We start from the raw sequence: 25,727 nt of genomic DNA, 5'->3' as shown, positions 1-25,727 counted from the left end.
TACATGGTACCATGCAAAAGTAACCAAATTCAAGCCCCTGCTCCCTAACTGCAAAAGGGAAAACTTCATGAGTGTTGAACCAAAATAAAGGTTTTTGTATCTTTTTCCTCATTATATTTTTATGTTTTTATTTTTTTTACCTTTTGTTGCCTTTGTTTTCCATTTTTATTAAACGTTTTAGGTTACTGTTACTGAAGACTACTGCAACAACTAAATGTTTTACTACACTGCATTCATGGGGTTTCTCTCGACTGTGAAGTCTTTCATGTGCCCGAAGAGTACCGGAATGTTTTACTACATTGTTTACATTCATAGGGTTTCTTTCCACTATGAATTCTTTCATGTCTCCAATGACGACTGGAATCACTGAATGTTTTACTACTGTTTGCATTCATAGGGTTTCTCTTCACTGTGAATTCTTTCATGTCTCTGAAGACCAGCAGACTGCTGGGATGTTTTACTACATTGTGTATATTCATAAGGTTTCTCTCCCCTGTGAATTCTTTCATGTCTCCGAAGATGACTGGAATGCCCGAATGCTTTACTACATTGTTTACATTCATAGGGTTTCTCTCCACTGTGAATTCTTTCATGTTCCCGAAGATGACTGGAACAACTGAATGTTTTACTACATTGTTTACATTCATAGGGTTTCTCTCCACTGTGAATTCTTTAATGTCTCTGAAGACTACTGCAATCACGGAATGTTTTCCTACAGTTTGCATTCATAGGGTTTCTCTCCACTGTGAGTTCTTTCATGTGCCCAAAGACTATTGGCATAACTGAATGTTTTACTACACAGTTTGCAATCATAGGGTTTCTCTCCACTGTGAATTCTTTCATGTACCCGAAGACTACTGGATTGCCTGAATGTTTTACTACATTGGTTACATTTATAGGGTTTCTCTCCACTGTGAATTCTTTCATGTGCCTGAAGAGTACCGGAATCCCTGAATGTTTTACTACATTTTTTACATTCATAGGGTTTCTCTCCACTATGAATTCTTTCATGTTTCCGACGACTACTGGAATCACTGAATATTTTAGTACACTGTTTACATTTATAGGGTTTCTCTCCACTGTGAATTCTTTCATGTTTCCGACGACTACTGGAATGCCTGAATGTTTTACTACACAGTTTACATTCATAGGGTTTCTCTCCACTGTGAATTCTTTCATGTTCCCGAAGATAACTGGAACAACTGAATGTTTTACTACACAGTTTACATTCATAGGGTTTCTCTCCACTGTGAATTCTTTCATGTTCCCGAAGATGACTGGAACAACTGAATGTTTTACTACACAGTTTGCATTCATAGGGTTTCTCTCCACTGTGAGTTCTTTCATGTGTCCAAAGACTACTGGCATAACTGAATGTTTTACTACACAGTTTGCAATCATAGGGTTTCTCTCCACTGTGAATTCTTTCATGTGCCTGAAGACTACTGGATTTCCTGAATTTTTTACTACATTGGTTACATTCATAGGGTTTCTCTCCACTATGAATTCTTTCATGTGCCCGAAGATTACTGGAAAAACTGAATGTTTTACTACATTGTTTACATTCATAGGGTTTCTCTCCACTGTGAATTCTTTCATGTGCCCAAAGATTACTGGAAGAACTGTATCTTTTACTACATTGTTTACATTCATAGGGTTTCTCTCCACTGTGAATTCTTTCATGTCTCCAACGACTACTGGAATCACTGAATATTTTACTACACTGTTTACATTCATAGGGTTTCTCTCCACTGTGAATTCTTTCATGTGCCCGAAAACTACTGGAATGCCTGAATGTTTTACTACACAGTTTACATTCATAGGGTTTCTCTCCACTGTGAATTCTTTCATGTGCCCGAAAAGTACTGGAATGCCTGAATGTTTTACTACACAGTTTACATTCATAGGGTTTCTCTCCACTGTGAATTCTTTCATGTGCCCGAAGACTACTGCAATAACTGAATGTTTTACTACACTGTTTGCATTCATAGGGTTTCTCTCCACTGTCAGTTTTTTCATATTTCCAAAGATGACTGGGTCTCTTGAATGTTCCATTACATTGTTTATATTCATAGGGTTTCTCTCCACTGTGAATTCTTACGTGTTTTTGAAGATGAATAGGATAAGTGAATAATTTGCTGTATACTTCACATTCTTGAGACATTCCAGCATTCTCACTATCTTTGCTCTCAGAGATTTTTACTGCTGTATTACTGTAAAATAATTAACAATTAATTAATGACATTTTAATGAATAACACTGTAATTGATTATCAAAATGCAGGACATTATTTTACTTAATAAGCCACAAAATCAGACATTAGAAATAGATTTGAATAAAACATATACTGAGGGAATTGGGTGGTAGCAAAGTGGGTTAAGCACAAACTGTAAGGATCCTGGTTTGAGCCCCTGGATCCCCACCTGCAGGGAAGACGGACGCTTCACAGGCAGGTCTGTAGGTGTCTATCTTTCTCTCCCCCTCTCGGTCCTCCCCCTTCTTTTTCCATTTGTCTCTGTCCTGTCCAACAATGACAACATCAACAACAACAACAATAATAACTACAACAATAAAAAACAGGGAAAACAAAAGGGATAATAATTAAGTATTTTAAAAAACATACTGAAAAAAAATCACAGATATTGAAAAATAATAAAAAGATTTCAAGTTAAAAGTAAGATAAAAAAATGGTTAAAAGGGCTGGGCAGTGGTGTATCTGCCTGAGCGCACATGCTACAACAAGCAAAGAAGAGGGTTCAAGCACCCATCCTCACCTGCAGGCGGAAAGCTTTGCAAGTGGTGAAGTAGGAATGCAGGAGTCGTTGTCTCTCCACTTTCTACATCCCCATTCATATTGATTTCTGCGTGTCTCTATCCAATACATAACTAAATAAATAAAAATAAAAACCCATAATAATACCTACATACTTTCATATGAAGATATTATGCCAAATATAATATCAGTACAGGTATTTTTCATGCATTAATTGAAATTCTATTTGTTAGTAACAACTTTTGGCTTTGTGTTGAAATATTTTTCACTGAAAATATTGATCTTTTCTGGAAGGGCTACCTCTAAGTATCATAAAAATGTATATATTTGAAAGGATCCCGTTTCGAACCTCTGGCACCCAACCTGCAGGGGAGGATTGCTTCACAAGTGGTGAAGCAGATCTGCAGGTATCTATCTTTCTCGCCCCCTATGTCTTTCCCTCCTCTCTCCATTTCTCTCTGTCCTAACAATGACTACATCAATAAAAATAATAACTACAACAATGAAAAACAAGGACATCAAAAGAGAAAGTAAATAAAAAATATTAAAAAAATATATAGATATAGTCATACATTGAAGATATTCTTATTGCTTCCAAGTGTACTATTTTATAAATACTTAGCAACTTTGCTTCCTTTTAAAAATTTCCATTTACTTTTTACATGTCAGAAAGATTTTCCTATAAAGTGGAGAAAAGACAGATAATGTAGAAAACCATTATGGTCCTTAGTGACTCAGATGGGAACTTCAGTCATGTACATCACATACATCACACTGGAGTCACTTGTCCAACTGTTCTATAACCTAGTCATGAAGTATTTTTGATTTGCTTATTTTAAAAATTGATCTATTTGTGGCAGTGACTATAACTTTCATTTTCTGAATGAACTGTATGAAAAGGGGTCATATGCAATTGCTACATCAGTATAAGCACACCATTAAGAAACTATGAGTCTCCTTATACAAGGAAACCATGCAGGCAAATGATCTCAGTAAATTACAGAGACAACACTTTTGAAAACACAGTAGCTTCTTAGGTGGTACATCACACTTTATTGTAAATTTAACTCTCACCTTTGTTTATTACCATGCAAGATATGCTGCCCTTTGGTGGAATGTTCTTGTATCTTCTCTAAAAGTACAAAATATAAAAAGTTTAGAAATTATACAAATAGATTGAATTCTTGATCCCTTATGAGTCACAATAAAACCTTGCTCACTGAACAGTATAGCCATTTCTACACTGGTGAACAAAAAATGATTTATCTTCTAGTTGAAAAATTAAGGCGATTAGAGTTACCTATTGAAAGAAAGTTCCTCAAATTTTCACACATCACATCTCTGTAGAGTTTCTTCTCTGAAGAATTTAATAGTGCCCACTCCTCTTGAGTGAATATCACAGTTACATCTTCATAGGTCACTGAACCCTAAAATATGTGCAATGTGATCATGTGAGAAAATGCGAGCAACAGCAGATTAGCCATTCAGTCTCTACTTTAGGAAACCTGTGAATGATTGCCTCATCTGCAAACATGTCTTTGGTGACTTGAAAACCAAATACCTCTTAATCATGCTCTAGAAGGTGGTACATTCATTAGAACATTGGACTCTCCTTCATGAGGCCCTGAGAACAGAGAGATAAACCTATTCTCACTATTCCCCCTCTATAGATTTGTAATTAGTAGATGATAAAATCTTAGTGGCTGTGTGGGAGTACAACTCAAAGGGTGCTCACACTGCCTATATAAAAGGACCAAGATCCAATAACCTAGTTCTCACATGCACAGAGGTGAGGCACACTTCACAAGTGCTGAGCAGTTGTGGATATTGTCTTCCTTATTTATAATGTAAAGTTTATATAGGTAAAGAGAATTTGATAGGGACAGTAAAGTAGAGGATAACTCGAATGGAACCTATAGCCCCTGGGGACTTAGAGCTCAAAGTCTGGTGTGTTTTCGTAGTATCTGCAGTTCTTCTCATTAAAAGAAAATAAACATTAATTTCATTTATCATACATGAATAATAATTTCACCTGATACAGAGATATAGATATCTCTACTTCAATAGCCTTATTAAATTCTCTTCACTGATATAAAACACAAAAATATAAATAATAAAAAAATGGCCACTGGGTGTAATACATTTTTTTTTAAATATTTTACTTATTTATGAAAAAGAAGGAGAGAGAAAAAACCAGACATCACTCTGGCACATGTGCTGCCACGGATTGAACTCGGGACCTCATGCTTAAGACTCCAAAGCTTTATCATTGCGCCACCTCCAGGACTACAGGTGTAACAAATTTATAATGAAGCCACAGTGATTAAAAAAAAAAAAGATGGGATAAAAAAACACATGATGAGTATAAGTTTATTAGAAATGAAACATCTCTAGCCACACATGGCTCTTTATAAAATTAACATTATTATGGAAGCATGGAAATTATACTTTTAGAGTGATCATACCACATTAAGGCTCTCTGTAGTGTCACTGTCCAAAAAAAAAAAAAAGTTAAAAAAACGCAAAAATGTTAAACAAATAAATAAGAATTATCAGGTGCAGGGCACTGTTGCACCTACTTAAGTGTACATATCACCATGACACAGGACCTAGGATTGAGAACTGCTTAACACCTGAGAGGGGGACACTTCATGAGTAGTGATACAAGCCTGGAAATGTCTCTCTCTACCCCTGTTCCACTCTCCATTTCTGTATGTCCTGTCAAATAATATGGAAAGAAAAAATACATTTCTTGAGCAAAAGTTCTGATAGTGAGCTCAAGAAATAACCCTGGTGGCAGAGAAAAGAACTCTTATCCAGTAATCTACATCCCTCTCCATTTCCCTCTATAATAAGAAGTAAAACATAATTGTTTAAAAAAGCATTATGTTATTGTATTTATTTATTTTCCCTTTTATTGTCCTTGTTTTTATTGTTGCAGTTGTTATCGATCTTGTCATTGTTGGATAGAACAGACAGAAATGGAGGTTTGAGGCTTGCTTCCCTCCTGTGTGAGGGACACTTCATATGCATTGAACAAGGCCTGCACGTGGCTCTTTCTTGACCTCTGTTTCAAATCTCCATTTATTGCTATCCTATCAAATAAAATGGAAACAAAAAATGGCTTCCTTGAGTATTGGATTCATGCTCTGACTCTGAGCTCAAGAAATAACATGGTGGCAGAAAAAAATAAGCGGGCAAAAGAAAACTGTTTTGCACCACATGCACTTAACCCACAGTGCTACCCACCTGACTCTCATACATTTGCAATAAAATTTTTTCAAGAAATAATCTTCAAAACTGTAAATTGCTGTGAAACAAAGACATAAGGCAAACAAAAATGCTGACTACTGGTGAATTACTAATGATTTTCTAAACTAAATGACCATTTTAAAAGTGGCATATACATGCTATGCAGTCTCCATCAAAATCCCTAAGAACATGTTTAAAGCAAGAAAATGATGCTGAAAGTAAATAGGTGAAGTCTCTGTAAAAAATGATGTCGGAGGGAATCGAGCTGTAGCGCAGCGGGTTAAGCACAGGTGGCACAAAGCACAAAGACTAGCATAAGGCTCCCGGTTGGAGCCCCGACTCCCCACCTGCAGGGGAGTCGTTACACAAGCGGTGAAGCATGTCTGCAGGTGTCTTGTCTTTCTCTCTCCCTCTCTGTCTTCCCTTCCTCTCTCCATTTCTCTCTGTCCTATCCAACAACTACAACAATAATAACAACTACAACAATAAAAAAACAGGGAAACAAAAGGGAATAAATAAAAATTTGTGGAACTTTCTTTCACTAGGTAACTCTAATAGCCTTAATTTTTCAACTAAAGACAAAAAATGGCTTTTTGTACAACGACAGCAATGATAACTACAACAATAAAACAACAAGGGGAACAAAAGGGAATAAATATTTTTTTTAAAAAATGACTTTGTGGAAAATGAGTCAGTTACTGCATGCATATAAAAACCAAACAACACCATCACATGACACCATGGGTCATCTCAAAATACATAAGCACTTGGATGTTAGACTAGTCTCCAAAAAAGTCTACAGAAGTCATCCTCAGTACAGTACATAATATCTGAATGGGAAATGTCTTCAGAGACCTGAGTTCAACATCAAAGATAAATAAATAAATGGACAAGTGAACCAGTGAGACTACAACAAACTGAAAATATTTGGTATAATGACAAGACCTATCACCAAGACAAGATGCAGTAATAAAAATAAGAAAACATATTTACATAATTTACATCAAAAGGATAATCAGCAATATATGTTCTCACACAACTCAGTAGAGTAACATAAATAAACACAGTAAGATGTTTAATCACAGGGCAATTAAAAATCATTCACGAGGGAGTAAGGCGGTAGCACAGCAGGTTAAGCACAGGTGGCGCTAAGCACAAGGACCAGCAGAAGGATCCCGGTTCGAGTCCCCGGCTCCCCACCTGCAGGGGAGTCACTTTACAGGCGGTGAAGCAGGTCTGCAGGTGTGTCTTTCTCTCCTGTCTTCCCCTCCTCTCTCCATTTCTCTCTGTCCTATCGAACAACAATGACATCAATAATAACTACAACAATAAAACAACAAGGGCAACAAAAGGAATAAATAATGAAAATAAATAAAATTTAAAAAAAAGCTTAAAAAATCATTCACGGGAGTCAGGCGGTAGTGCAGTGTTTAAGTGCAGGTGGCGGAAAGGGCTTGAATCAGCATAAGGATACCGATGCAAGCCCACTTGCAGGGGAGTGAAGCAGGCAGTGAAGCAGGTCTGCAGGGTTCTGTCTTTCTCTCCCCCTCTCTGCATTTCTCTCTGTCCTATCCAACAACGACAAATTCAATAACAGCAAGAATAAAAACAAGGGCAACAAACAGGAAAATAAATAAATATAATTTTAAAAACCAAAGAAATAAATAATAAAGAGAGGGGAAGATAACAAAGTTTCTGCCTGAGGTTCTTAGGTACTAGGTTCTATTGGCTGACCATAAGCCAGGGATATAAGCCAGAGATGAAAGCCAAGGATGAGCAGTGCCCTGGCAGAAAGAAAGAGAAAGAGACAGAGATACAGAAATATGATGTGCAAAACAGAAACAGTAAATTAAACAGGTATAAATTAAAGGACAAAGTATTCAAGAGGAAAAAGAAACAGAATCTGATGTGGGGCAAGTCACTTACCCAAGAAACTGCCATCTCTTCCTCTTTCCCTGAATGTCTTTCAGGCCAGAAAATGGAAGACCAATCACAGCAATAGCTTGAAACTCTGTTTAAATCTAGCAGCACAGCCTCTTCACTGGACAGTATGGCCCCTAGATGGAAGATACTGTGGTGAATAAAAGGTACAATACCCTAGCTGTGCAATGGAAACAGAAGAGGTTATGGAAACATGTAGTGAGTTATCCTGCCTGTCAGGAACATTACCAAGCCCACAAATTCGACTGACACCTCTATCCAAACCTTTAGATTTTTCGTCAACAAAAGCATCCACCAAAATCTAGTAGAACAGGGCGGTAGTGCAGCATGTTAAGTGCATATGGAGCAAAGCACAAGATACCAGACTCAGATGGAGCTTAGAGACATTACAGCTACCAAAGGGATGTGAATTTTTTTCTTATGTAGCTGATCTTTTAATTATAGGGCATAATAAGGAAGCTGTGATACAGGCTCTGTTAAACAACTGAGACAACAGGGATAGACTATTAATCAGGTTAAGGTCCAAACCCTGCTCAAAGTGTAGAGTTCCTTTTTGTTTCTTTCATCCTTTCTCTTTTATTTTCTCTTTTGTTGCCCTTGTTGTTCTTTATCGTTGTAGTTATTATTGCTGTTGTCATTGTTGTTAGATAGGAGAGAAATGGAGAGAGGAGGGGAACACAGAGAGGAGGAGAGAAAGACAGGCACCGACAGACCTGCTTCACTGCTTGTGAAGCAACACCCCTGCAGGTGGAGAGCAAGGGGCTCGAACCGGGACACTTACACCAGTCCTTGTGCTTTGTGCCATGTGCACTTAACCCATTATGCTACCATCCAACTCCCAAAAGTGTAAAGTTCTTAGGAGTACATTGGTCAAACACGGGACCTAAAATTCCCGAGGCTGCAATAGACAAAATTAAAGCCCTATGAAAACCACAGAATAAGTCTCAAACCCAGCAAGCTATAGTAGGTACATTCACGTATTGGAGGAACCACATACCACACTTACAAATGGTGCTTAAATCTTTATATGACATATCTAAGAAAACTGAATATTTTGAATGGGAAGAACCACAAGAAGAGGCCTTTGGCATAGTGAAGAAGAGAGTTATAGAATATAAGGAGCTCATTGATATTAAAAAAGGTCAAACAGTAGTCATTGATGTATTCTATAAACTCAGCTGGGGAAACTGGAATAAACTTGTTAGGGAACAGAGCAGGCTAACTCCCGTAGGATTTTATTGTAAAAGATTCCCATGGTCAGAGAACAAATTTTCCTTGTTTGAAAAGTATGTATAGACAGTCTATGAAGCTTTGAGAACGTGCCACTCTATTTTGAGGAATAATCTGGTAGTCCTCCAAACTACCCTGCCCATATTAGATTGGGTTGAGGCACCAGCAGAGGCATGGACTGGCCTACCCATGGAAGGAAAAGTGCTTCAATGGAAATAGTATCTGTCCAGTTTCTTCCTGAGGTATCCCTGGAAGAGGATGGTGTTGTGCACAGAAGTTTCAGTTCCGATCTCACACAAGGAAGACCAGAATTACATGCAAGAGCAAGAGCCTTTATTCACAAGCTTAAGCTTGGGCGGCTGACATCTGTCCACAGAAGGGGAGAGTCGGCACTGATGATAGCAAATTTCTCACTCTCCCATTTTTATAGTACAGGGAACAAGAGGAATTGGTTTCAGTTTAAAGGCTGTTACAAGGAACCATTGGTTTCAGTGTAACAGTCTGTAACAAGTAACAGTTGGTTTCAGTGTAACAGTGTCTAAGAAGTAACAGTTGGTTTCTGGGTAAAAGTCTCTAACATGTAACAGTTGGTTTCTAACCTCCACAGATGGTACCCATGGTGTCCGAGCAGTTGTTACAACAAGCTGGGGGGGGGGCGGGTATATACCTCCCCCACACACACCTCCCCTCCCCAGAAACAGATACCTATTGAACGATGGTGACCAGGGCAATACTCCTTCTCTCTGGTTCACTGATGGTTCCACTACCACACAAAATAACATGGTAAGATGGAAAGCTGCAGCACTGGACCATACGATAACTTGATCATTATTGATCAAGGCACGTCCCACTCCACACAACATGCAGAAGTTATAGCAGCTCTTTTAGCTGCCAGAAAGTCTTTGAAGGAGAGACAGGATTTACATTTGTTCTCTGACTCATGGTGTGTAGTCAAAGAGATAGTCTTCTGGTCAGGAAAATGGGAACATACAGATTGGAAAATCAATGGAAAGGCAATTTGGAGTAAGGAAGCATGGAAGGAGCTACACCAGATTGGGAGAGACATCAAAATTTAGGTATACCATGTAGATGCTCATAAGAAAGATGAATCTTACAGACTAAATAATGAGGTTGATAAATGAGCAGCATTATAGGAAAAATAGACAGGGGATGGAGAGTGACAGAAAATACAGGAACAAAATTAAAGTTAAAAAGGGACTCCCAGATTAGACCCATCACACTAGAGGAAATCTTAGAAGTTCATGAGTTTTTAGGGCATCCCGGGAATCATGGAACACAAAAGTGGTTTAAAGAAAGGAATGCCAAAGTCACTTGGCACACGGCAAAGGAAGCTATCAGGTCCTGTAAGAATTGCCCAAAGAACAAATAGATTTTCTCATAGATACCCAGGACAGACTGCAATAAAATTACATTTTAACCATACCCTACAAAGAGATTTTATAGGACCCCTAAAACAGTACAGGGACAGACATTCTTATACAATAGTAGATGTATGAACAGGTCTAGGATTAGCAAGAAGTGGCAACAGCCCCTCCGAGAATCTGGCTATCCTTGAGGAGATGTTGCTGAGGAGTTATTCTGATGCAGTCTCCGCCCTCAGGTTTTTCTATGCCCCGCAAAATCCTAGAGTGCCCCCTTCAACCAATCCTGGCCCTACACGTCACCCCTGGTTCTCGCCCAATAAAAAGCCCCCTCACCCCTCCCCTCTCTCTCTCTGGGCTCTCGGCTCTCCCTCTCTGAGGTCTCGCTCCCTGCTCTCCCCCCGTGGTCAGCCATTGCCGGCTGGCTCCACGTGGTCTGAACCAAACCTCCCCCCCATCCTATAATAAAGATTTGTGTACCCCTTTGCTCTGGACGTCCACTCTCTTCTCCGCGGTGCAGCCCGACACCAGACCACCGCAACAACATCTGGTGCCCATTGTGTTCCGTACCCACACCACGCCCGGCCTGAGGTCTCTGAAACCGCCCAGACACAGGTAAGTGGCATCCGCCCACTTCTGTGGCCCTGCGTTTCCCTCCACCATGGGAAATTTCTCGTTTTATGAGGAGGTGTCCCAGTCATTATCTCTTGACCTGGGACAGATTCGCGCTGTCATAAACGGTTTAATTTTCGCTACCCCTTGGATTTTTTTTAACTGTGGTCGCCACTTTCAAGATATTTAAAACGTGGTATGCCATAAGGATAAGTGACCTTGAGGCTGAGGTATGAGAGTTAAATCACATGTGCTTAAGACTTAGACAACCTAAGCGATCAGCGGCTAAACCCAAGAATTCCGTTCCCACAGACACACACGTGTTCGGACGCTCCTCCTCTGACCCTGGCCCCTTCTGCCCCGGTTTCAGCTCCGCCTGAGGTTTCTGCGTCCCTGAACCCTCCACCGGCCCCTGCCTCCTCGGTTTCAGCTCCACCTGCAGCTTCTGCATTCCTGACCCCGCCCCAGGCCCCTGCCTCCCCAGTTTCAGTTCCACCCCCGGCCCCTGCCGCCCTGGTTTCAGCTCCGCCCCCGGCCCCTGCCGCCGCGGTTTCAGCTCCACCTGCAGCTTCTGCGTTCCTGAACCCCCCCTGCCCCTGCCGTCCCGGTTTCAGCTCTGCCTGCAGCTTCTGCGTTCCTGAACCCCGCCCCTGCTCCTGTCGTCCCGGATTCAGCTCCGCCTGGAGCATCCGTTTTCCTGACCCCGCCCCCAGCCGCTGCCGATGCGGTTTCAGATCCGCCTGAGGCTTCCTCGTCCCTGACCCCGCCCCCTGCTGATATGTCACCATTAAGGGACCTAGTGGCTGAGATACGAGAGCTAAAGGATATTTTTTCAGCATTTAAGGATTTTAAACCATGTGCAGTCCACCCTGGGAGCTCCGTCCCCGTAGATATGCGTTTAGTCTCCCCTGCAGCCACTACAGCAGTTTCTACAGAACTTTCCACTTCTGTAGCTCCCTCTCCCGCGCCATCGGACCAAATGCACACATTCCCGGTAAACGTGGCCCCTTCTAAACAAAACCCTCAACCGTGGCAGCCATATTCCTCTAAAAAACTTGGAACACTCAGACAAGCAGTCAGGGAGGACGGAATGCATTCTCCATGGACCAAGTCCATCTTGAGGAGTTTTTACCAGCATTTAAATACACCACGAGACTGGAAAGATCTGGCTCGTGCTGCACTCCCAGACCCACTCTATCTTCAGTGGCAGGCATGCTTCCACGATGAGTGCTCTAGGCAATCGCAGGAAAATAGTAACAAACAGGTAGAATGGAATTCTGATGCTTTGTTTGGAGCAGTAGCTTATGAATCTGGAGATCAGCAGGCAGAAGCCAGGTTTCCAACCGGTTATATTGAACAGGTACGCATCTGTGCAACACAAGCATGGGAAAGGGTGACCACACCCGATGTAGATCCGTCAGCCCCCGTTGACTCTTTTCACCAAGGCTCTGATGAATCATTGGTGAGCTTCATCTCAAGGGTGAAGAGAAGCTTAGAGAGAAAGGTTTATAATCCTGACGTCCGCAAACTACTCCTGCGCTCTATTGTCTGGGAAGGCATGACACCACAATCCCGTCAGGTATGCCTTTATCTTAAACACCTACACCCAGATAATTGGATTCTAGCGACACAGGAACTTACATCAGGCAATTATGGGGCACCCGCTACGACACAGGTCTATGCAGGTGCCCCACGTAAGCAAAATGGGGCCTGCTTTCAGTGCGATTGCCAAGGACATTGGAGTAACCAATGTCCTGATAAGTTGCGACCATGCCTCCAGTCAGGGAAAACACGCCTCCTGCCAGAGCAACCCCGCTTTCAATCAGGGAGCCAGAGACCACGTACTGTTTGTCCAAAATGTCGTAAGGGATTTCATTGGAAGAGAGATTGTTGGTCCCAACTTCATAAAGATGGTTCGCCCCTGAATGGTACAAATTTGGGGCCTGAGATTTTGTGGACCACTCCTGTTTTAGAACGGGGCCACCCTTCTATGACAGTAAAGATTGGCAATATTCCTTTTAAATTTTTGATTAACACGGGGGCAAAAAAGACGATTTTAAGGCAAGAAGAGGTTCCCCAAGATTGGGAACTTATCCCTGGACCCAGTTTACATGGAATAGGAGGGATGACGAGAGCACTTTGCACACGAGACTCGCTTATGTGGGAAGACCCAGAAGGTTCTACCGGACACTTCCGCCCTTTGGTAGCTAATATTAGCACCAACTTACTGGGCAGGGATCTTCTGGAATGTCTTGATGTTAGGATATCCACAGACGCCTCTGCAGAGCGTAAAACTCGTTCCCGCGATACCAGGTCTATTCAGCACCCCCAATACTAAATTCCACTGTTTGTAGCCAAACACCCCGCTTAAGTTGGCTTTCTAATGAGCCTGTCTGGGTGGAACAGTGGCCTTTACCTAGGGATAAGCTAAAAATTTTAAAAGAGCTTGTCCGAGAGCAGTTGTCCTTGGGACACATTCGTCATTCTCGAAGCCCATGGAATACTCCTGTCTTTGTGATTAAAAAGCACTCGGGAAAATGACGCATCCTTCAAGATCTCCGTGCAGTAAATAAAACCATGCAGGTCTGGGGCTCCCCCCAAAGGGGTTTGCCTCTTGCTTCTGCAATTCCCACGGGAATTCCAATCATAGCTATTGATATACAAGATTGTATTTTCTCTATCCCCTTGCATCCGCGAGATTGTAAACGTTTTGCCTTCTCTGTTCCATCTATTAATAACGCCAGCCCTGCTGATAGATTTGAATGGGTGGTGCTGCCCCAGGGTATGGCCAATAGTCCTACAATTTGTCAGGAGGCTGTTAAATCTGCCCTTGTCCCATATATTCATAAGGGCCTTAATATTTTTCATTATACAGATGATATTTTCATATGGGGAAAATCAGATACAGATCTCTATGCCTTACGTGATTTTCTCATTCCTGCATTAAAGAAAAGCGGCCTTAATGTAGCCCCTGAGAAGATACAGCTAATCCCTCCAATATCCTTCCTAGGTTCAGAGATTTCTCTAACGCAAATTCGTCCCTTAAAACCTAATGTTACCTTCCCTTCTAACCTTACTCTTGCTTCTTTACAAAGTTTTCTAGGAAATTTAAATTGGCTTAGGCAGTATCTCTATCTGCCCACAAGCTGCCTCCAACCACTGTTTGACCTGTTGAAAGGAAACAAACAGCCCTCTTCAAAACGTAAGTTAACTCCTGAGGCCTCCTTGGCACTGGAAAGGGTTAACCAGGCCCTCCAGGACATGCACCTTGTTCGATTCTCCCCCTCCTCTCCGGTAAACCTTCTAATCTTCAACTCCACCCCCACGGTAGTAGGGGCACTGTGGCAAGACCATGGGGTTCTCGAATGGCTTCATACGCCAGTAGGAGGAGCTCTAAGACTCCTCCCTGAGATAGATGCATTAGCATTCATGGTTCGCCAAGGGAGAAATAGGTCTGTGCAGGTCTTAGGGAAAGAACCGGATTTAATCATTCTGCCCTTTTCTCTCACAGATACAGAGTGGCTTATACGCCATCATTCCCACTTTGCCATAAGCTTCGTGGGGTTTCCAGGACAAATAGATAACCATTTTCCTTCTAATAAATTGATAGCTTCTTTACCTCTTCTGCCTCTACTAGCACCTAAACTTTTCTCTCGGGATCCCATTCCCTCTGCTCCTACAATCTTTACTGATGGCGGAAAAAGGGGAGCTGCTGCCCTTATATATTACCCAGACAAACAATCTCCTAAACCTCTCTTTACTGAGCTTCCTGAGAATTCCCCTCAGTACAAAGAACTTTATGCTGTTTTTCTTGCACTAAAAGCTGTACCAGAAACCTTCAACCTTCTTTCTGACAGTGTGTATACTGTTAACTTACTTCCATGGCTTGCTCGTTCTTATGTGAAAATTGATGACAACCCACTTTCCCCTCTCTTGATTCAAATCGCCTCTATGCTCTGTTCTCGAACCCAACCACTGTATATTCAACACCTTCGTTCCCACAGCCCTCTTCCTGGTTCCCTGTCTGAAGGGAATGCCGCAGTTGACCGCCTTGCCTCCACAGGAACTTTCCAGTCTCTCTCTCTGATCCTGCTAATTTTCACTCTCTAACCCATGTTAATCTTCAAGCTTGATTCCCTGATGTTCCTGTATCACAGTTAAAACATATCCTCGCTACATGCTCTTCTTGTGCAAGTCTCATAAAGACACCTGCTATCCAGACCCTTGGGGTTAACCCCCGAGGTTTAAAAGCTAATGCTATTTGGCAAATTGATGTCACCCACATACCAAACTTTGGCAAACAAATATATGTGTTTGTCTCAATTGATACCTTTTCTAAATTTATGTGGGCTACAGCTCAGACAGGAGAAAGTGCTAAAAAGCTTGTAAGCCATATGCTCTCTTGTTTTGCCGTTATGGGGGTCCCATTATTTTTGAAAACAGACAATGCACCTATGTTTACAAGCAAACAATTTAAAGATTTTTGCTCCCTCTGGAATAATACTCATACCACGGGCATTCCCTACAATCCACAGGGACAAGGCATTGTCGAGAGGGCCCATCAAACTCTGAAGGCTCAACTAAATAAAGATAAAGGAGGAACATATCCCCCCAATATCCAGCTAGCAAAAGCCTTAACTACGTTAAATCTCTAATATTTACAATAACTCGGCCTTAACCCCTATTATTCTTCACTGACAAACACCATCTACCCTCCCATCTATTAAGGTCAAATGGAGAGACCTACTCGATAAAATTTGGAAAGGGCCTGACCCATTATTGACCATGGGAAGGGGTTTCGCATGCATTTTCCCTCAAAATTTCTCTAAACCTGTCTGGGTTCCTGCCCGCCATGTCCGACAATACCCGCAGGATGGCGCTGTTATTCCTGAAGAACAAGAAATACTACAAGAGGACCAGATGCAGGATACATCCCAGGACCCGTAATACGACATGCCAGAACCTACAAAATCTGACTCACAGAGACCTCTCTCCTACCCTTTCCCTGTATGTCTTATGTTATAACTGGCCAGTTGTTTTTGTGAGTGAGTGTGTTGAATGACAGAAAAAAAAAACTTTTTTTTTTTTTTTTGCATGACCCATCTGCTTGGAGTACTCTAAAAGGTAATTAACCTTATATAAAAATGCTGGACGCAGCCAAAGTTTCTGGAGACGTCCAGAAACATTCCAAATTTTTTTTTCTTCCTCCCTCTTTTGAATTTTATATATAGTTTTGGTATATATGTAAGTGTTTAGTCTTAAACTGTGTGACTAATGACAGATTTAAATTTGTTTTTAAATAATGTGTTTTTATAACAAAAGTTCTTTTTCCTCCAGTTTGTTATAACTAAATGTTTATGGGTATGTCTCAAGTTTGGTAACACTAACTTAACGGTCAAAAGTGTAACTCTACAGCTACACTTTTACCAGACAAGGTAAAAATTAATTGTTAAGGTAACTTACTATTTAGGTAAAAGTCTAAATGTTCAATGTGACTATTCATTCCCAAAGCTAAACTATATAAATTTTATATACAGGACACCTTTGAAGGGCCCCCAAAGGTGCCCTGTAAACTATCTTGTGGAAACTAATCCACAACAGATCTGGCATCAATCTGGCACTGTAAACGTTGAAATCATTGTCACGAGTATGCGTTAACTCTCTAAGCAATTGGAGTCTGTTTAAAATACATATTTTAGCTAAAATTGGTCTCAAGATCCTGCAGTAGAGGCTGCTACAGGAGGTCACATTAGATGACCTTTAAATAAAATCATAAAGAGACTCTAAACCAATTATAATCATCGAGGTATCAACTATAACAAACCTATAACTTGTTACAAGTTCAAATTTACCACGAGAAGCAGATTGTTTGTGTTTCTTTCACAGGAATCCCGGAAAAACCATCTGAACCCCTGCACACCCTGACGTCACCCACTAGATGGCACGACTACCGTGGCACATCCCCCGAAACCCTAGATGTCACTCAACGCGATCTGAAGAACCTGATACACAGACTCCAAGGACAGAACTTTCTTCATGCCTGGTTACCGTTCCTGCTTCTGACCTGCTTTTCACGTGTTGGCAGTTCCAGCTAGCTATCTACAGAAAAACAACATTCCAGCGGCTGACTTCCCTCATGCAGCGTTGCATCCCCTGCCAATTCTTCCCCTAGCCATCTACTTCGGACTGAGACTTGTATCGGACTTTCTGACATACCCTATATACATTTTACACAATTTTGAAGCAGCTTATTTCCCTTCACGCTGCTGGTTTTTCATAGACTGATCCTGAGTAATTCATAGACTTTACAGACTGTTGCCTTGAGGACTATACAATGCCAAATAGCCCCTCTGTTTGGTGGGTCATGCCTCCCGCCTCCCCCTCATTATGTACCCTTGCCCCTTGCCCCACCCAAGCAGGGAATGTTCCTTTACACACCAATCCTTCCCTTCACACCACACTGGCTTTTACTACTCCCCCACTTGTCCCTTCCTATTTTGTTATATCATTTAGGCTTATGCCCAAAAGGTTTCTGCCCCATGACAGTCTTTTATAGACTTTGTACATCTTATGCAATTACTAGATAGAAAGATAGAAAAGATGTAGAGATATTGTGAAGAGATGGTTGAGCAGGCTGCGCTTAAACCTATGAGATGAGTCTCTCCAGGTAAGTCTCTCTCTCTAAAGAGGGGTTGAGCACAGGAGGACGCATAAATCTCACAAGGTTCGCAGCCATTTAAGCCTTCCCTCCTCCACAGAAAGTCCTACATCTTCCCACCTGAGCATGGCATTCCTCTAAAACATTTAAGCCTGCTCCATTCCATTTTTCTTTACTGTGTCCATTTAGATATAAAGGAATAGGAGGAGATGTTGCTGAGGAGTCATTCTGATGCAGTCTCCGCCCTCAGGTTTTTCTATGCCCCGCAAAATCCTAGAGTGCCCCCTTCAACCAATCCTGGCCCTACACGTCACCCCTGGTTGTCGCCCAATAAAAAGCCCCCTCACCCCTCCCCTGTCTCTCTCTGGGCTCTCGGCTCTCCCTCTCTGAGGTCTTGCTCCCTGCTCTCCCCCCGTGGTCGGCCATTGCCGGCTGACTCCACGTGGTCTGAACCAAACCTCCCCGCCATCCTATAATAAAGATTTGTGTACCCCTTTGCTCTGGATGTCCGCTCTCTTCTCCAAGGTGCAGTCCGACACCAGACCACCGCAACAACAGGATATCAGTATATGGTATTCCAATTGTCATACAGTTAGCTCCTTGATCTCAAGGAACACACTTTACTGGAAACACGATCCAACAATAGGCACAGAACATAGATATCATATGGGAATTCCATATGCCTTACAACCCAATAGCAGCGGGTTATGAAGAGAGATGGACTGGGCTCATTAAAGCTAAATTAACAAACAGTGAATATAAAAATCGTGAGGAAGCAATAGTAAAAGCATTTTCTGAGTTAAACAACAGGCCTAGACTCTATAGGGACTCCCCTATTTGAGAGGCAATCAGACAAGTACCTATTTTAGAATATGTGAACCTCCCAAACCAACAACTAATCAGACCAGACACTTGTCTCTACAGGGACAAGAAAATGCAATCACTGGGAAAGGCTGAGATTGTGACAGAAGGTCAAGGGAACACTGCTTGGATTACTAAGGACAAGGGTGACTTAAGGTTGGCCAAACTGGACCAAATAGCACAAGAGCATGTGCACAAGGTATATCCTAGTGTTAGTTATAGTTAGTGTGTCTGTTATTTACCTCAGAGGCCCTATTGTGCATGAGATTGCAGCTATCTGTCAGAGTATTTATTGCTGGGAGCCAGCCCCAACAGGTTATTAGGGTTAGCCTGAAGGAGGAGGGGCATCGGCGAAGAATGAAGAATGAAGAATGAGAGACGAGTGAGTTGATGCTGAATCAAGCTCAAGAAGACATCTCTGTCTTACTTAAGCAGAACTTTATTTATTTTATTTTATTTTTTACCAGAGCACTGCTCAGCTCTGGTTTATGGTGGTGCAGGGGATGGAACATGGGACTTTGGAGCTTTAGGCATGAGAATCTCTTTGAAAAACCATTATGCTATCTACCCCCACCCCAGAACTTTATTTTATAGTCTCATAAGGCTTAGATCATTCAAACAAAAATCACCAAGGTATTGATTATTAAAACAAAAACCACCAAGGCTTTGATTATTTTTGAAACAAAAATCAACAAGTAAGAACAGCACAGGTAGGAAACATCTCCTGCTTTGTGGAACATTTACATTCCAGGGGCACTTTCTGTCACACCCCGGTTGTTCCTCAAACGTGGAGTATTGAATGGGTTATACCTGTGGACCATTTCTTGTGGACAGATCTGAATACTACTAACACATCAATGTATATACCTGTGGAGGAGTGCCTGCAATGAAGACCAAACTTATGTACACATAAAGGCCTCCCCGAGGTAAAATTGGCAACCACAAATTTAGCAAAGGCACTAGTGCCAGAAATGCTTACAAAATTGGGTGATTGCACCTTTTTAATATGTACAGCTGTGCCCACTCAACTAGTGTGCACTTATTTGAATAATACCTGTTGGTAACATGTGTAAGCCTGATAGAGCTTAGGGAGAACCACCCCCATCTTTGGATGGAGGTCTGAGAAGATAACCTCTTGGTAAGTCTCTCTCAACTGAGGTGAGCATAAGGGAGGAAACTCTGACTTGGTTCTTTCCTTCTTGACTCTCAGGCCCACAGATACCCCAGTACTTCCCTCCATTAACCACAGCCCACATGGCCACAGATTCACTTATTCAAAGTCACCTTCTGATCACAGAAGAACACACCTTATCACACACTTCATCACACACCTCAGACCCCAGACAAGAGACATTCCAAACTATATGGCCTTTTGATATTCATCTTCTCTCTGTCTCACCCTACGGGTTCAACCCCTATGCTTCTCTCAAATACCTTTGTATAATTAAGTTGCTTGTGTCATGGAAAATAACTGTCTTGTATCTCATCAATTCCTGTCATACCAGCCCCCTACCTTAGGGGCATGCTGTTAAGAAATCTAATTTCTGACATATTTCAACAATAATTACCTCCATTGCTTTTCTATTTAACTCATGTCCATTTTGCTAATAAAGAGACTATAGGATTCTGGGACTCTAGGACTCAGCTACTAGGCATGCTAAGAGTCCCCTGGTATCTTTCACTTCGTCTCACCCCTGTCGTGAACGAGAAAGAACCAGCCCGTTACCTTTCCCCTGGAGACCACCCCACCGCAGAGGGAGAGAGATACCCCAAAAAAAACTCCTTGGAAGAAGCATTATTTATACTTTGACAAAGGGGTGTTATATACTGACCAGTTCTTCAGAAGCCACAGTGCATAATACCACCCTGATCACCACTCTACACTATGAAGAGAAGCATTATTTTGATACGACCAAACTATTTGACTTTGAATTAGACTGGGAACATTACAACCATTTTATTAAAACTGCTAATGAAATATAGGGTATTGCCACAAGGAAAGAGAAACAGTTAAAAAGTATACATAAATGAAAAATAGAGAAACAGGAACAGTTGCTCAAGCCAAAGATCCATGATGCACATGAAACTGTGGGAGTATTACAACCCAACACCTTTGTACACAGATCCACTAGTACAGCTATTAAGAGATGCTCATTTGGGGATATTCTGGCCTGGGCTGTGCAACTTGATTTTCTGTATATATACATTTGTGGTTGGTGGTATTGGGTGAAACAGATGTTTTGGATCACCTGTGTAATTGTTATTCTAGCAATGACAGTCAGAGTTTGCATTTCAGTGTGCCACTGTTGCTGTGACTATGTCTATCAGGTCTGGAAGACAAGGCAGGAAGGAACATACGTGGGACTCCGGGCGGAAGTATGATCTGGGAACACGGAGTAATCAATTTTGGTTTTTCTATAATTGTTACAAAATGCATTTTGAAGGCTTACTGTTTTGTTTCATATATACAATGTCCAATCTAGACTTTGTAGAAACATATTTCCTAAGGAAATTCATTGCCGATTTTGTGCAAATCAATACAGTATTGTTTTGGAAAACTTACTCAAAGCCAGGGCCAGAAGATGAACACCAGTTGGTGACTCTAGCACACCATCTGATAGGGCATGACCCATTAAATCCTAAGAAACGTGTACACAGGGATGCTCTACTATAGTCAGCAACCTGGGCAGCATGATTGTGAGCCTGTTACACAGATAAAGGATCATATACACAGTATTTATTTTATACATGTTAATTAGGCAACCAGAGGGCACATTCACATTCCTGGAAGGAGACTGGTACTCTAGACAGCCCCCACCAGACAAGGCCTATCAGCCCTAAACTTTAGAACCACATGCAGCTCATATGATCTTAAAACCTCTTATCGAGGAATGTATATACCAACACATAGCTCAGAGTTATTGGAGGGGACGTAAAATGTTGCACCTCAGGTAAGTGCAGGCACAGTGAGCTGGTATATGGGAAGGCCCAGTTTTTTCTCAAGCTACCTCTAGACTACTGGACCTTTCGAGCCTTCTAGGCCCTCAGGACCAAGGTGATGGAATGTCACATACCAGAATATTCAAGCATTCAGTTAAGTGTCCCTTACATATACCAGATGAAGAAAACACGACCCCTTCAACACAATGGCTGAGACTTCGGATTTCTGAACAAATATGTTGTAACTTATGCCCAAACTTAGAATAGAATAATATTAATGTATAAGGAGTATGAACCTAGTGCTGTGACTTATGCCCAAACTTAGACTAGAATAATATTAATCTATAAAGTGTGTGAACTTAGAATAATACTAAAGTGTGTACATGAAACAATATGTACTTGAAACAATATGTACATGAAACAGTAAGTGTGTACTTCTTCTTCTAGCGTTTGCCCTTCTTCCGTAGCCAGTCAACAGCGTCAGGTTGGGCCTGATGTAAAGTTTCGAGACTTAAGACATATATAAGAAGTGTGAGAATATTAAGTGTGAAAGTATTCCTCTGATTGTGAAATGTTTAAATAGGCTGGAAATATGAGGATAAGTTGTTTCAGTTTAGAGTGTTAGAGTTAAAGTGAATATTCCAGTGTGAGAATATTATTTTGAGTTTGAAATGTTAAGATGCTTATTTGAGTGATGAAACATTGTTAAAAGTAAAGTGCTAAACTACTCTTGAGTTTTAAGCAACAAAGGAAAGTGAAAGATAAAACCTAGAACCTTGGCCCCCAAGTCCTGCAGGCCTGCATAGATAAGTCCTATGCAGGATAAACGAACTGAAATGGCCCTGCACAGGCAAAGATAAAGTCCAGTGCAGAGCAAGCTTTATGTGGCCCCCGTAGTTCTTTGAAATGCCCCTGCAGGCCAGCATAAGATAAAGTCTTGTGCAGGGCAAGCTCAATGCGGCCTCTGAGTTCTCTGAAATGCCCCTTACACCAGCATAAGATAAAGTTCTGTGCAGGGCAGGCCCTACATCTGTATCACCTGATAGTTAGACCTACATGACAGGAAGACCCCAATTCTCATTGACTGGATATTAACTAATCCACAACCCAGCCTAGCTCAGGGATAAAAGCCATGGACACTCAGACATGGATGGCAACTTTTGAACTGCCTGCTAGTCTTCAAGTTCAGAAGCCCCCATCTGGCATATCCCTTGGCAATCAACACACCAAAGGTCAGGGAGGTGTCTGCAGATTCCCCACCAGACCAAGAAAGGAATCAGCTACTAGGAACAGAACCGAACAGTTCAGGACCAGACCCAGGACCCATCCAGACCAGAATCAGGACCCATCCTGACCAGAACTCTGCCTGGACCAGCTTGTTAACCTGAGGACATAATTTGTCCTGACCTTACCTGTGCACCTACCTGTTTTATTCTGAGGAGGTATTTGGATACATAATTATAAGAATTTGGTGTCAGAATATTAAGATTTCTAAACTGCATTTCAATTAACATTTATTGATAGAATGTGATGTTAGAGTGTAACGTGGTGTTAGCTCACCATCTAGAGTCAATAAATGAGTACTGCAGCAGAATTCTTTACCCCATTTAAGTAATTAATAGTAGGACATTTTTCCGTCTATGATCACAATTTCTAAAGCTGTGCAGACTTCCCACATTTAGTACTAGTATTACACAAGAGTAAGCTGTCTTAGAAATATTTCTAATTCTTTGTGCCTGTTTCCAAAGCAGTTGTAAAAATTCATAGAAACTTACACAGAAGGGTGGGGGTAGATAGCACAATGGTTATGCAAAGAGACTCTCATGCCTGAGGCTCTGAAGTCCCAGGTTCAATCCTTACACCACCATAAGCCAGAGCTGAGCAGTACTCTAGTAATAAAAAAAAAAAAAAGCAAGCAAGCAAGAAAGAAAGAAATTAGCACAGAAAAGGGCCATGTTCACATGAACACTACATCAGGGAATATGACCATAGCTGATGCGGGGGGGGGGTGTATGGAAAAATTAATTAAATGGTGTCTTGGGTCTCAGTCCGTCCTTCTCCCATCCCCGTCTGCAGCGCAAGTTTCACGGCCGAGACAAGGCTGCAGTGTCTCTCTCCTGCTCCCCCCCCCAACGTAGATCTTCCTTCCTTTCATTTTTAATATTTTATTTATTGCGCGGCAGGCAGTAAGTAGCACAGCAGGTTAAGAGCAGGTGGCGCAAGGTCCAGCGTGAGGATCCCGGTTCAAGCCCCCGGCTCCCCACCTGCAGGGGAGTCGCATCACAGGTGGAGAAGCAAGCCAGCAGGTGTCTTTTTCTCCCCTCAGCCTTGCCCTCCTCTCCATTTCTCTCAGTCCTATCCAAGAACAACGTTAATGACAACAACAATAATAATGAAAACAAGGGCAACAAAGTGGGGGGAAATGGCCTCCAGGAGCAGTGGATTCGTAGTGCAGGCACTGTGCCACACTGATAACCATGGAGGCAAAAAAAAAAAATCTTATTTATTAATGAGATAGGCAGGAGGAGGAGAAAGAACCAGACAACACTCTGGCACATGTGCTGCTGGGGATCCAACTCAGGACCTCATGCTGGAGAGTCCAAAGCCCCATCACTGCGCCGCCTCCTGGACACTCCCTTTGCGTTTCTATCTCTATCCACAAAGAAAACATTTGGGGAAGTCGCAGCAGCTATTAATCATTTTATCTCTGCGAGCACAATTCCGGAGCCTTAGAAAACGATGACCAAACTTCTCTGATGGCGAGGCCTGGCCCAGACCGGCAGCACGGCAGCACGTGAAGCGGCCGCAGAGTCGCTGCACAGGATCCTGCAGCGGGACCAGCTCCAGCAGGCCAGTCCCACCAGGCCGCAGACACGCAGCTGGCGGCCACCTGCAGCTTCACAATCGCGCAGGCGCCGCGCGCACTCAGGAACCGCAGCCCGGCGACTGCGCAGACGCGCTGGTCTGCCCGCGGCCAAGGCCAGAGGCCGCCGCGCTCAGCGCTGCTCCCCGCTGCGGGTCCACGCCCACGGTCGCCCACCGGAGCCCGGCCAGAGCGTGCCCGGGACACCCTGCGCCCGCCCCAGCGGCTCACGCCGCGTCCCCGCGGGCCCCGCATCTCCCCGCAGCTCCGCGGGCCCCAAAGCTGGGCGAGGGGAAGCGGGACCCAGACCAGCAGGGAGGCGGCGCAGAATGGCCAGAGGCGAGGCTGGCGCACCTCCCCGACACACGCAGAGCCCCAGGTCTTTAAGGCCGGTCACACCGACGCCTCCCCCGGCTCCCGCCGCAACGCGACACCCACCAGCCGCGACTGACCTGAGGCCGCAGTGCAACACTCTGCACAGCCGGCTGGCAGCTACAGCAACTCAAACCAACCGCCCAGCGGCACGTGTGCAGGACCCCGCTGCGCCGCTTGGCCTGACGGGAGCTGTAGTCCGCCTCCTCGCAGTGGTGGGAGAAGAGCCGTGGGAACTACAAGTCCCAGCAGCCTGTGCCGGCTGCCCTAAGCTGACGCTCCCAGAAACAAAGATGTCTCTGCTCTGGGGCCCAGTGCTGACTCTCTAGCCTGATGGTTCAGGGTCGGCTTCTTGTAGTTTTTAAGGAGCTGGAAGCTCTAGATAATGAATTAGTGAGCTGCTCTGGCACCGATGGTGACTTAGTTAGAACAATCTAAGCTGTTTGCTATTTTATTGATTTGATTTGTATTTATTTTCAGTCGAGAAAGAGAAATTGAGAGTCGGGTCGGGGTAATGGCACACCTGGCTGAGAGCACATGTTACAGGCATGAGAATTAATTTATCTTCATTTATTTATTGAAAAGAGACAGCCAGAAATCAAGAGGGAAGGGGAGACAGGGAGGCAGAGAGATACCTGCACTGCTTGTGAGAATGTCAATTGGCCCAACCTCTGTGGAGAACAGTCTGGAGAACCCTCAGAAGGCTAGAAATGGACCTACCCTATGACACTTCAATTGCTCTCCTGGGGATATATCCTAAGGAACCCAACACATCCAACCAAAAAGATCTGTGTACACATATGTTCTTGGCAGCACAATTTGTAATAGACAAAACCTGGAAAC

At 42.7% G+C, this 25,727-nt stretch overlaps 1 protein-coding gene and 1 long non-coding RNA gene across 3 annotated transcripts in view; both read right to left on the bottom strand.

The window, feature by feature from the left end:
• Positions 1-4,009, bottom strand: part of LOC132542391 (zinc finger protein 658B-like) — a 169,198-nt gene extending 165,189 nt beyond the window's left edge. The window contains exons 1-3 of the mRNA XM_060204965.1: positions 3,994-4,009; positions 3,848-3,905; positions 752-2,087 (exon numbers count right to left, since the gene is read on the bottom strand). Coding sequence (XP_060060948.1) covers positions 752-2,087; positions 3,848-3,905; positions 3,994-4,009 — 1,410 coding nt within the window. The remainder of the gene's footprint in view (positions 1-751; positions 2,088-3,847; positions 3,906-3,993) is intronic.
• A 64-nt stretch (positions 4,010-4,073) lies between these two features.
• Positions 4,074-25,727, bottom strand: part of LOC132542446 (uncharacterized) — a 280,081-nt gene continuing 258,427 nt past the window's right edge. Inside the window, exons 1-2 of one of the 2 annotated variants that reach the window (XR_009553457.1) lie at positions 7,952-8,134; positions 4,074-4,200 (exon numbers count right to left, since the gene is read on the bottom strand). This is a non-coding gene — a long non-coding RNA (uncharacterized LOC132542446). Of the gene's footprint in view, positions 4,201-7,951; positions 8,135-25,727 lie in introns of those variants that run through there. The other variant, XR_009553458.1, reaches the window with a different exon arrangement.

The sequence above is a fragment of the Erinaceus europaeus genome, chromosome 13 (genome assembly GCF_950295315.1).
Source record: "Erinaceus europaeus chromosome 13, mEriEur2.1, whole genome shotgun sequence".
Classification (NCBI taxonomy): Eukaryota; Metazoa; Chordata; class Mammalia; order Eulipotyphla; family Erinaceidae; genus Erinaceus; species Erinaceus europaeus.
Note: the sequence above shows the minus strand (reverse complement) of the source record. Positions and strands in the feature narration are given on the sequence as shown.